The 13,626-nt window shown below is 39.9% G+C and overlaps 1 protein-coding gene across 2 annotated transcripts in view; it reads left to right on the plus strand.

Moving 5' to 3' along the window:
- The window catches only part of LOC139130313 (cell surface hyaluronidase-like), a 60,098-nt gene that overhangs the window by 37,773 nt on the left and 8,699 nt on the right, over nucleotides 1–13,626 (plus strand). The window contains exons 26-32 of one of the 2 annotated variants that reach the window (XM_070696071.1): nucleotides 49–447; nucleotides 8,356–8,682; nucleotides 9,004–9,161; nucleotides 10,132–10,309; nucleotides 11,877–11,960; nucleotides 12,151–12,308; nucleotides 13,129–13,300. In XM_070696071.1, the coding sequence (XP_070552172.1) occupies nucleotides 49–447; nucleotides 8,356–8,682; nucleotides 9,004–9,161; nucleotides 10,132–10,309; nucleotides 11,877–11,960; nucleotides 12,151–12,308; nucleotides 13,129–13,300 (1,476 nt within the window). The remainder of the gene's footprint in view (nucleotides 1–48; nucleotides 448–8,355; nucleotides 8,683–9,003; nucleotides 9,162–10,131; nucleotides 10,310–11,876; nucleotides 11,961–12,150; nucleotides 12,309–13,128; nucleotides 13,301–13,626) is intronic. The other variant, XM_070696079.1, reaches the window with a different exon arrangement.

Here is a 13,626-nt window from a genome sequence, read left to right on the forward strand (position 1 = left end):
ATTCTTAACTCCCTTCTGAATGAACTGTTCACAACGACCTGTTTTCAGTCGATGGCAACTGGGGTGCATGGACACCTTGGTCAGAATGTTCCAACACCTGTGATGGCTCCCGTCAGCGAACCAGGGTGTGCGACAACCCTCCTCCCAAGAATGGCGGTTTGCTTTGCGCTGGCAGTGACACAGAAGTAGAACAGTGTCTGGGTGTTGTGGGATGTCCCGTAGATGGCAACTGGGGCGAGTGGCTCCCATGGTCCGACTGCTCCGCCGAGTGCGGTGGTGGCGTGCGGAATCGCACACGCTTGTGCGACAACCCTCCAGCTGTCTACGGGGGCGCCCCCTGCGAGGGGGCAGGCGAGGAAATCGAGCCGTGTAACGTGGAACCCTGCCCAAGTAAGGAAGTTAGGGAGCTTTCACTTATTGCCAGCAGGGGTGGGCCAGAGGAATCAGGTGAGGGGAAGAAGTCAGAGAAGTGTACACGGGGGAGAGTATGTTTCACACCTTGTCATTAAAACCTACCTTTCATTTCATTGAAATAAAATTGAAAGTAAATCACGGATGACTTCACAGTTTTCTGAAGGAGTTTCTTGATTTTTCAAGTGCTTTCAGGCCTTCATGTAAGATTTCCTCCTGTGTGCATTACGCTGAAAAGAAACTTTCCAGGTCGAAAATCACCACTGTAGAACACGAGTACACTCATCAAAATCTCGCATTTCACGAGACTTTACATTCTCTGGTCACTTACTTCGCTCTCACCTTTCACCTCTTGAGATAAAGCTCTCACCCATCACCTCGCAGTATTTAATCACCTCTATTCGCTGCTATTCAAAACCGAAACATATTCACTTTTATTACATGCCTCGTATACCGAACGTCGCACGCTCCATAGGATTCAAAGGTAACTCGTCGATGACGTCGCGGGCCGCATAGTCATCATTGGACTGAAAGTTAACCGGAACTATTTTCAACTTGTAAAAATGTCGAAATTTCATGTTATGCACAGAAATCCGGTTTTGGAAAATTTTGCAGGAAAAAAATTGATAAACCACATAACAGTAGTTTAAATATATCATTGCGCCATTCGATGATGAAAATCGTTCCATTGTCAACGGATTTTCGTCTAAGATGGAAATAAAGCATCGAATTATCATTTGCCAATAAATCTAAATATTTTGTGTGAAAAGTTTGTAAGAGAGGCATGTAATAAAAACATTAGAGCCCAAACATGGGACTATGTACCCTCGGAGCAGGAGACCATTTGCCCTACTTACGTCGGGCAAATGGTCACCTGCCCTCGGGCTCATAGTCCCACGTTTGGGCTATTATATACTATGCGACAAAGATTGTCACTTTTGGTGGTAATTTGCCTCCAGTAGAAAACACAAGCACATTTTAGTTGTAGGCAAATTTGGTCGTTCGTTAAGCACGCACCGCGCAGTGACGTATTCATCTATTCACAGCTTGTTATTCCCGAGCACATTTCAATTCACAATCGAGGTCTACACCCACGACTGAAATGTATGCAACTACACACAGTAAGTGAGGCTACCCACAATTCCCCTTGATTTGTTCACTCAGACATTTTTTGCTAAAGGCTTTTTCAATTTTATCAGTTTCTTAACAATTTTGACTTACAATTTAAGTTGTTATGTAGGTCATTTCCCCCACACTCATCATGACCTGAGTTCAATTAGTCTAGAACATTCTCAAGGTCACTGCCCTCGATGACCTCACAACCTTGAATTCAATTAGTCATGTTTGGAATGTTCTGGAAAGTTGATTAGTTGTGTAAGGGAGATAATTTTAGAACAGTAATTAGCATGTCAATAAAAGTTCTAGATTGTTCTTATATGCCTTTATAAAAGGGACGTGCACAGCTTCCAGTCAGACTTTTGGGATCGTGTCTCTTGTGTGTTACTAAACTCCAGCAGTAGTCATTCTCAAGACTTTTCAAGACCTTCACTGCCAACGCTGGATTTATCTGTGGACTTTGTGCAGCTTCAAGCCTGCAAGCCAAAGGACTGTTCATTCATCCAACTGACTGTTACAACTCTGAGACTGGAGCTTTGCCGTCCCAGCTGAGATAAGTAGTCTGTACACTTTTAAAGCTTGTACTCTATCCTGACTTAGCAATTAATTTTATTTTCGTAATAAATTTTGTTTAAACGTTAACTGCTGAGTTCACCCTTTTGTTCGTTTTCTCTGCACGTAACAAAATTGGGGGCTCGTCCGGGAGACGAATATTTTGAGCCGTTTGACAACATTTTGCCTGCCTTTTCAAAACTACTGTATACTGTGAACTCAGCGAAATTCAATCATGGCGGAATTCAAGCCAGACGAATTTATGGATGACCTTGATCAGGACGCATTTGATTCCCTCAAAAAGGACAACCTCATTGCACTGGCCAATTTCCTTAAAGTAGATGTCAAAAGATCTATGCGCAAGCGGGAAATACAGTACCACATTGCAAAACATTTAGTTAATTCTGGCCATTTTGAAGAGTCTGCCTTAAAAGATTATGAGCCTGAGTCTTCCTTCGAACTCAAAAAATTAGAATTAGAAATTCAGGCAGATTTGGAGCTTAAAAAATTGGCATAGAAAAAGAAAAATACAAATGCAATTACAAATGAAAGAAAAAGAATTGCAAATGGAAGAAAGACAGAAAGAAAAAGAAAGGCAGGAAAGATTAGAAATGGAAGAAAGACAGAAAGAGAGGGAATTGGAAATGAAAGAAAAAGAATTGCAAATGGAAGAAAGACAAGGGAGAAAGAAAGAGAGGAAAAGAAAAGGAAAGAGAATTAGCTGAACACCGACTGCAGTTAGAAATGAGACGTTTAGAGCTTGGAAAGTCAGGAAAATTCTTCCCTTCAGACAATTTTGACATCACTAAGCATTTCAGGTTAGTTCCCCCTTTCCAAGAAAAGGATGTTGATAAATATTTTCTCCATTTTGAGAAAATTGCTCAGAGTCTGGATTGGCCTAAGGAGTCCTGGTCTATGCTTTTGCAGAGTGCTTTGGTGGGTAAAGCCAGAGAAATTTACATTCAGTTGTCAGTAGAGCAGGCTTCAGATTATGATTCTGTGAAGGAATTAATTCTCAAGGGTTATGAGTTGGTGCCTGAAGCTTACCGTCAGAAATTTAGGGATTGTGAGAAGGTGAAAGATCAAACTTACGTTGAATTTGCTCGAACAAAAGAACAACTGTTTGATCGTTGGTGTTCTTCGGAAAAGGTCAGTCAGAATTATGACAAATTACGACAACTTGTTTTGATTGAGGAATTTAAAAGGTGCATCCGGAGTGACATCAAGACGTTTATCAATGAACAAAAGGCAGATACATTAGAGGTTGCTGCACGTTTGGCCGATGATTATTCATTGACCCACAAATCTTCATTTCTCAGCAAACCATCCCAGTCCTTTTCATACAGAAACAATGCAGGTAAATTTAACTCCTCCTTTTCATCCAGAATTTTTCAAAGGAGAGTAGGAAATCAAATGACAACAGTTCACAAAATTCAAGTAACACTCCCACATCATCAGATCCCAAGTCTCAATCTCCTTCTGACAAACAGTTTGGTACACTTTCTTGTAATTATTGTAAGAAAGACGGCCATTTAATGTCAGAGTGTTTCAAATTGAAAAGAAAACGTGAAGGTCAAAGTGGTCAAAGTGGATCTAAGCCCACCGGCTTTATTTCTTCATCAACTCAATTAGAGTCTAATAATGTGTGCAACACATTTTCTGAGGTTAAACCCCTCTCATCCCCAATTAATGAGGTCAAGGTCAATTCTTCTCAAGATAGCATTATGGGTATTTTCGAACCATTTATTCATGATGGTTTTATATCACTTTCTAGTGATTTCTCTTCCGCTACCCCTGTCAAAATTTTAAGAGATACCGGGGCTTCCCAGTCTCTTTTGTTGGCAGATACCCTGCCGTTTTCTGAAAAGTCATTTTCAGGTTCTAAAGTTCTTATTAAGGGGGTAGATTGTAATGACTACATTCCTGTTCCTCTCCATAATGTCTATTTGTCTTCGGACTTTGTTTCTGGACCTGTGACTTTAGGTATTAGGCCTTTTTTGCCTTTTGAAGGGATTCACCTTCTTCTTGGAAACGACCTTGCTGGGGACAAGGTCATTACTAATCCACTTGTGACTGATAATCCTAGTTTAGATCAAAATCCAGAGCAATTGAACAAGAGATACCCGATTTATTTCCTTCATGTGCCATTACTCGAGCCATGTCAAAGAAAACTTCTGAGAATCAAAATACTCTCAAAATAATGTCACAGACGTTGACTTAAATGACACCTTTCTCAGTCAGGTGTTTGACACGGAGCATTCCGTTATCCCTCGTGGATTTGAAACTTCCAGTAAAACTTCTGCTGACCAAAGTCAGACATTTTCTAGATCAAATCTCATTGCAAAACAACACAAAGACCCAGATATTTTGTCTTTGTTTGACAGGGTAGATGATGAAGATAAAACTTCAGATAGCTCTGTTTCCTATTATACAAAATCTGGTATTCTCATGCGTAAATGGAGACCTCCAGATGTCTTGGTTGATGACGACTGGGCTATAAAACATCAAATTGTGGTTCCAAAGCCCTATCGTGCTGAAATATTGCGCCTGGCCCATGAAACGCCCTGGGCTGGTCATTTGGGAGTAAGGAAAACTTATCACAAATTCTCAGTCACTTTTATTGGCCTAATCTCAGGCAGGATGTAACACATTTCTGTAAAACTTGTCACACATGTCAGATGGTAGGAAAGCCGAATCAGACCATTCCAAAGGCCCCTTTACAGCCAATTCCTGCATTTCAAGAACCATTTAGTAGGATTCTAATAGACTGTGTTGGGCCCTTACCAAAAACAAGATCAGGAAATGAGTACATGCTGACAATAATGTGTACATCAACTCGGTTCCCAGAAGCCATACCACTGAGAAATATAAAGACAAAGACTATAGTGAAAGCTTTAGTCAAATTCTTCACTTTATTTGGCCTCCCTAAATGTGTCCAGTCCGATCAAGGCTCCAACTTTATGTCTGGAATTTTTCAACAAGTAATGGATCAGCTAGGCATTAAACAGTATAGGTCATCCGCCTATCATCCAGAAAGTCAGGGTGCTCTTGAGCGATTTCATCAAACTTTGAAAAACATGATTAGGACCTACTGTTTTGACACAGAGAAGCAGTGGGATGAAGGAATTCATTTTCTGCTCTTTGCTGTTAGAGAGTCAATTCAGGAGTCTCTTGGTTTTAGCCCATTTGAGCTTGTATTTGGACATACAGTCCGTGGCCCACTTAAGCTCGTTAAAGAGAAATTCCTATCAGACGATGATGATTGTCTGAATATTTTGCAATATGTGTCAGATTTTCGTACAAAACTCTCTAAAGCATGTGAATTAGCCAGAGAAAATCTTGAGTCATCTCAGCAGTCAATGAAAACCAAATACGATAAAAACACCTCAAACGGAAGTTTAAACCAGGTCAAAAAGTTCTTGTTCTACTTCCAATTCCTGGCAAACCACTCCATGCTCGTTACTTTGGGCCATACCTAATTGATAAGAAATTGAGTGATTTAAATTACATCATAATAACACCTGACAGGCGAAAACAAAAACAGCTATGTCACATAAATATGCTTAAGCCATATTTGGATAGGGATAATCCTAATATAACTCAGCCTGTCAGTGCAGTCAGTTCAAACCATTATGAAGATAGTGATACTGAAACTGACTTGAGTGAAAATACTCTAAACTCAAAGCTGGGCTCGGTCAAGCTTCAGAACTCAGAAATCCTGGAGAAGCTGGAGTCTACAAAGTTGGCACACCTCCAGCCAGAACAACAACAACAGGTGAAAGAACTGCTCCATGAATATAAACACCTGTTTCAAGATGTTCCAACGAGGACAACCATCATCTACCACAACGAAGATGTCTGCGACAGTAATCCAGTGGAACAACATCCAGACGGACTGAATCCTGCGAAAGCGGAATATCTCCAGGAGGAAGCCAAGTATTTGCCGAACAATGACTTTATCGAACTCAGTAAAAATAACCGGACTTTGCCGTGCATACTTTATGCCAAATTCAGTGCCATTTCAAGTTTTCCAACAACAAATTGCAAGAAGATAGTCATGGGACATCCTGTTTGCTATTTTTCACGCAAATTTAACAAATCTCAGAGAAACTACTCTACAATTGAAAAAGAGTGTTTATCTTTGATATTAGCTTTACAGCATTTTGAAGTTTATGTTACTTCTTCAAATCAGCCAATAGTGGTTTATATTGATCACAACCCTCTTGTTTTTCTGCAGAAATTTAAAGGCAAAAATCAGAGATTGCTAAGATGGAGTTTAATGTTACAGGAGTTTAATCTTGACATTAGACATATCAAAGGCAGAGACAATTTAATTGCAGACTGTCTCTCTCGTATTTAGAGTTTATTGTTGTTCACTTTCAAGAAATTTTACTTTAGAGTAAAACAAAATTTGAGTACTTAAATCCTTTCAAGATTACATTTGTAAAAGAAAGATTTTTCTTTGAAAAATTTTCTTTTTTTTGAAGAGGGGGTGTGTTATGTAGGTCATTTCCCCCACACTCATCATGACCTGAGTTCAATTAGTCTAGAACATTCTCAAGGTCACTGCCCTCGATGACCTCACAACCTTGAATTCAATTAGTCATGTTTGGAATGTTCTGGAAAGTTGATTAGTTGTGTAAGGGAGATAATTTTAGAACAGTAATTAGCATGTCAATAAAAGTTCTAGATTGTTCTTATATGCCTTTATAAAAGGGACGTGCACAGCTTCCAGTCAGACTTTTGGGATCGTGTCTCTTGTGTGTTACTAAACTCCAGCAGTAGTCATTCTCAAGACTTTTCAAGACCTTCACTGCCAACGCTGGATTTATACTGTGGACTTTGTGCAGCTTCAAGCCTGCAAGCCAAAGGACTGTTCATTCATCCAACTGACTGTTACAACTCTGAGACTGGAGCTTTGCCGTCCCAGCTGAGATAAGTAGTCTGTACACTTTTAAAGCTGTACTCTATCCCTGACTTAGCAATTAGTTTTATTTTCGTAATAAATTTTGTTTAAACGTTAACTGCTGAGTTCACCCTTTTGTTCGTTTTCTCTGCACGTAACAAAGTTCAGGATTATTTGTTAAAACTATGTTCCAAAATTATTAATTATGTTTAAATTCAAGAGTACATTGAATGAGAAGTCGATGTTTGGAGGTGCTAAAAATTGCACACTTGTCAAGATAAAGTTATCAGCAATTAAGATGGTCTCATCATGCCACCTGTTAGACATGGAAATTTCCTTTGTTACGAACATTAAAAAAATCAATACCCTTTCTTTTTGCCAACACAGATGCAACTTATTCCCTTAGTTTCCTTGGAAATATTGTGTATAGCTGTCAAAAATCTAGGTCGACAAAATTACAAAATTACAAAATTGTTATCTCCTCCGCGGAAAGGGGTTGATCTTCTCATTATTCACAGTGAGAAATCAGAAAATTATGATTATCAGAATTATGTTGCTATAATTTTGAAATATGGACCGAGTTGTTTAGTATACAGAAGAAATTTGTTTCAGTTCAGTGAGTGATCTCCGTGTGTACAGATCATGGAGAATTGTGGGTAGCCTCACTTACTGTGCTACTTAAGTTGAGAGCACTCGTATACTTCTCCCGATGCAAAATGCACGCAGTCTTAATTGTGAAATAGCGCTATTTTAAACCAGAACCACTTTAGAATTTTTCTGCTCCGTAACTAGCACGGATTCACTTAGTTTTAGTGCATTTGCAAAAAACATCACGTCAGTGACTTGTTTCCTTTTGTTCATATGTTGAAATAAAGATGGATATTTATGTACTTTCTTAAATGAATTAAGGTAGTTCGCGCCTCGAAAATGAAAAACTTCCATTTTTTTTTTACCTCAATGAAACTTTTAACCACGCTCTTACTAAAGCAAGAATGAAAATCAGGGGTCACCTTGAAAAGTTTGGTACTAGAGAAACAAATTACATGGCATTTATTGGTATAAGAAATTCAAAATCGCCGCCATGCCTGTGTTAACTCTATGGAGAACAATTAAATTTTCGATTTTAGAAAAAAAAACTAAGACGGTGAAATTTTCTTACGCCAAAATTTTAAAATGAGCCCTCACTTGTAGTAGACCAAAACGGAATTGTAATAACTGAGAGTCCTAACTTCTGTCTCCGAGGCGCTTTCTACCTTAAAGGTAAATATTTATGTAATTCTTCTCAGACTCAAAGTAAATTGGGAAGATATAAGGTGTATATAATAACTATTGATCAATGTTGTTTGTTTTCATCTGCGTCTTCATTAAAGCAACCTCTCTACCCGTTGATGAAGTCATGGTCGCGTCGCACATGAACTATTCCCATCTAGGTTGCTTTGTTGACTCGGGTAGGCGTGACTTGCCCATGTTAAAGCTGGAAGACAGGTTTGGCATGCGGCCCGATTTCTGCGTGGGCCACTGCGTCCACTATGGATTCTTCTACTCGGCCGTGCAGAATGGCAAGTTCTGCTCGTGTGGGCACTACTTCGGGCGGTACGGTGAAGCCCCGAGCAGCGAGTGCGACAAGCCCTGCACTGGCGACAAGTCGATGACTTGCGGGGGAACCAATAGGAACGACGTTTACTACACTGGATTGGGTAAGCCCGACTTTCATACTTCATGCTTACAAATTCGTAATGTAAAACACTAGTTTGCAAGAGACGGAAGCTGGCAGATTTCACGAGCCTAGAATTATTTTTTGTTTTGACAGGGCGCGGATTCTTGTTCTGTATTGTTGTAATTTAGAGTTTGAATTTCATGACCGCTATTGCTAGAGACGACGACGACGACGATGATGATGATTATGATGATGTTGTTGTTGTTGTTGTTGTTGTTGTTGTTGTTGTTGTTGTTGTTGATACTAGTGTGCCTCTCGGTGCTGTAACAGACTCCCTGATCCGTTTTTACTTAATATTCAGAGTTACCTCAAGCAACGCCATGTTTGGACAACACTGGGGTCAAGCTTGAGAACAAATGTTTCGTGTACATGTCGTCCCCACTGAGGTGGTACGAAGCTGCGCAGGACTGCGTCCTGAATCGAGGCAATCTCGTTACGATTCTGGACGATAATCAACAGGTAATTCAGTGTAGTCTGAGAGATTATCCCGAACAAGCTTTAAGCCCGTAAGATTGAAAAGTGAGGATATGTGAACTCAGACTTCAAGTCGTTGTAGTTTTGACATCGGCAAAAAAGTTGTAGAATTATTGTTGATTCTGACAAAAATTTACACATAGTCAAAAGAGTGAGAAAAGATCTGATTGATTTTTGACAGCTTGGGAAAAAAGTAATGCCAATTTCTTCCGTATAATCTTAAAATCAAACGAAGATAAATGCATGTGCAACATTAATGAAGTTGACGTTTCCATTTTTTAGCGACGGAAATGAAAGTTGCTGTATTCTGATGGAGTTTGAAGTTGCTTTTCATGTGCTGTAAGCGTTTTTATAGACCTTTCAAACATCCTGGGTTTTGCTTTCTCTGAGAGTAGGTGGGATTATGGCTAGAAACGTACTGACTTTCACCAATTTAGATGATTATGATAATACTAGTTCCTGTATCCCCAATGGTAACATTACTAGACTATTTCGTTGGCAGTGCGAAGCTATATGCGCTAGAGCAAACAATAAAATATAGAAAGAATACTAAAAACTACAAAAAATACATACAACTAAGTTAAGAATTCTCGTAATCAAATTTATTTTGTGGTTATATGCTCTCTGCTGATTGGTGATCATGCACTGCCATAAACCTGCGCTCTAAACGCGAAAATATGCTTCAGTTTGGGCATGCGTAATTGTTTTCGAAGTGCGGACCAATCTCGGTGACCGAGACACTCTGCTGGGGACAGCGCCCCCAGCAGAGTGTCTGGGTCACCGAAGTTGAAATGTGTCTAATCGTTATGTTTTCATTAACAGTACAACTTTGCATGACGGTATTTAACGTAATCGTTTTAAGTTTATTAATGAGCACGGATTGGACAGAATGACTGACAGACATTCGATATCATTGATGATGGAGTAACACGGTGTCCACTTCCGCTTCCGCTAGGCTTTCCTGGAATACTTCACTATGACGTTTGGTCACGATGATTACTGGATCGGGTTGAACGACATCGAGTACGAAGGAGAGTTTCGCTTCGCGGACTTAACTGCAACAGAATTGGGAAGTTGGGACAATTTTCAAGAAGGTTACCCTCTGGGAAATGCTGAAACAGACGACTGCGTCAGTATGTGACTATAAATTTGTAACAGCTATCTGTATGAAGAGACAACGGGGATAGAGATAAGCGATCAATCATTGCCCTTTAGAGAGGTAGTCCAGGCAGGGCTAAAATATGTGCAGAGAAAAAGCCCCTACGTTTGTAAAGACCTCAAAGTGGTCCCTGACCTCAAAGTGGTTCCCAAGTTTTCAGTTGACCTTGATTTCCTTGCAGTATAATTAAATTTTTATTCGTATCTTGATATAAAGTTGTAGAACTCTGTAACGTCCTCAGTACTGATCTGTTGTTCGAGTCGTTTTTGACAAATACGTCCACTTTTGTCATGTTTTTAATTCCCCATGCACTTTATCTTGCAAAACCTGAACTGCGCGTCATTTTTTCCACTGACCTAGAGGACTCATTGAAAGCGTCATGGGGATCTTACCAGACATTTAGGATGGGTACCACTTTCAGGTCAGGGACCACTTTGAGGTCTGAACAACCTTGTTTATAAGCCTTGCTTCTTTTTCTAAAAATTGACTGGACTATCTCCGTAAAAGTATTTCCAATACGAAAAAATGAAATATTTTTGAATTTTTGAACGGGCAAATAGTAACACAAATAGAGAAAAGAAAACAAAAAAAGCACAAACTAACAAATTTGCAATGCCGCATTCTGACAGCCGCTCTCAAAATCGTATGATGAACCTGTAAAACATGATGATATATAGAAATAGATAACCGGGGAGAGGGATTGGCAGATAGGCAGATAGACAAAAAGGCAAAGAGATAGATAAACAGACAGACGGACAGATTGTCAGTAATACCGACTGGAATTTTCAGACTAATTTTTCCTTATGAATGATTATATTTTTCTCATATTTATATGGTTTGGACATATCATTGTTCCTATAATTTTAAGTGGTGTAGAAATTCGATGAATGATATTTGTTTTGATGGCGACATTTTGAAACAAAGTAAGAACGTAGGTTTAACAGCGTAGATTTGACAAATCTACGCTGTTAAACGCACTTAATGTAGAATGCGCCTCGGGGACAGACAATGGACTCTTAAATTTCTACAATTCTTTTCTGATCTACCACTTGTGGGCACTCATTTTAAAGCTCTTGAAGAAAGAAAAACTTTCACCGTCTTAGTTTTTCGAAAATCCAACATTTAATTTTCTCCCATAGAGTTAACACAGGGATGGCGGCCATTTTGAATTTCAAAAATTGCAAAATGTTGGGCAATTTGTTTCGCTAGTTCCGAACTTTGCACGGTGACCCCCGATTTTTATTGTTGATTTGGTAAGAGAATGGTTGAAGGTTTCGTTTGAGAAAGTTTGAGCAAAAGTTTAAGTCTTTCACTTTCGAAGGGGCATACTACCTTAACGAAATATTAGTCCGAAGATTGCCGGATGCTTAAAACTTAAGCAGCAGATATAATTACTTCACTTACTTTGTACTTGAAGTAACTCACACAGATACACACAGTGTCTCTGTGTGTCTTTGTGTGTGTCAATACATAGTACTTCGCATCTAATTCTTTGTTCTCGATTCTTTCTCTTGCGACCTGATCAAATGTGTATTCGGCAGAGATGAAAAGCGACGCTGGGTATCAGTGGGTGGACGCAAACTGCGGCTCTCCGAACAAGTACATATGCGAAATAAATGTGGAATGTAAGTTGGCACAACCATGCGTTACTTTGGTGAAATGTGCATTCATCATGACGTCACAAAGTGCTATAGCATTGGCAGATTCTCTTACATCTGGGTTTACCGATGAAGCTGCTTTAATAAATTCCTTCGGAAGAGAACATACGAGATTATGAAATAACGGGGTTTTTCTTTGCTGTGTGATCCTATCCAGATATTTACGATAGCGCTTGCGGTAATCGCGGCGAAGGTATCAGCTTCTACGCCAACTGTTATCTGCGACTTGATGACGTTGGCAGATGGGAGGACGCCGTGAAACAGTGTAACATCAGAGGGGGTATACCGGCCACCATTGCTGATAGCAAGACACAGGTGAGAAATCATGATTCGCAGTGTGTTCGCGCGTACCGGCGTGAGAATTTGCATGTGTTGCGGTTGACTTAAGAAAGAAGGCAGTTGCCCTGTACGTGTGCCCTCACCTTTGCTGGGCGATAGAAGTGATTGCCAACTTGAATGGCATAACAGCTATACCATCAATAAGAGGAAAAATATATTATTGACATTCGGAAAAGACTTTTCAAACAGTAATTTCTACCCAATTTTAATATTAAAACTGACGAAAAACTTGTCATGAGACAAGAAGCAGCAATTGATGTAAATGTAGAATAGCCAAAATAGTCTTGATTTCCGTTTCCAGCCATTGCTGTGCACAGAAGACCGTTTGTCACAACAAAACGGGACTTTCCTCATCCATAAGCGACTTAGTGATGTCTAAATTGACAGACTCGTCACGTTTAATAATGGTCGTATAGAGTTAAAGCGTTGGTACTGTGACGCAATGTGATTGGGAAACGCGGCGAGCCACTATTATCCTCGTAAACCCGACATTCATTGCAGAAAAATTGAAGTGATTATATGGAGACAGGGGGGGGGGGGGAGGAATGCAGTTCATATGAGAAAGGGTTAACTCTGCCTATTCCTCCCATGAAATGAAAATCTAACCCCTCTCTTTGCAAAGAGAGGGGAAAAAAAGCAACGAATATGTGAATATTGACAATATTGAGCCAGAATAGTTATAACAATATAGGGCTATATTCTCTCACTGCTTAGCTCCGATTTCATCCACAACGAGACAGATATTGCAGTTGGGCTGATAGTTAAGATTTTTGCCTGTCTCCTCCACATATTGCAGGCATTCATTTCTAAGTACGTTGCCTTGACCGGTGCTGACTCAAATTGGTACTTTGGCCTCAACGACATCGAAGCAGAGGGCAACTACACGTTCATGGATGGCACACCCGGCGGCTCCTATGAAGCCTACTGCCACGACGAGCCCACCAACGCCGAGGACGAAGATTGCTCGAGTAAGTATACCCTCTCTGAATGGCGAATAGGCGAGTTTCTGATTAGTGGTGGCTGACGGGTATTGGCTTGATGAGCTTACTGGACTCGGAGAGCTAAACATATGACGTTGCTATAGGTACCAGATACTCATAATCTGACAATTTAAGGTAGAACGCGCCTTGGGGACAGATATTCGGACTCTCAAACTTTTACAATTCTTTCCTGATATACCACTTGTGGGAGTTCATTTTAAAGCTCTTGACGTAATAAAACTTTTCATCAGCTTAGTTTTTAGAAATTCGAAAATTTTATTTTTCTCCATAGAGTTAAGCCAGGGATGGCACCC

The sequence above is a fragment of the Ptychodera flava genome, chromosome 1 (assembly GCF_041260155.1).
Source record: "Ptychodera flava strain L36383 chromosome 1, AS_Pfla_20210202, whole genome shotgun sequence".
Lineage (NCBI taxonomy): Eukaryota > Metazoa > Hemichordata > Enteropneusta > Ptychoderidae > Ptychodera > Ptychodera flava.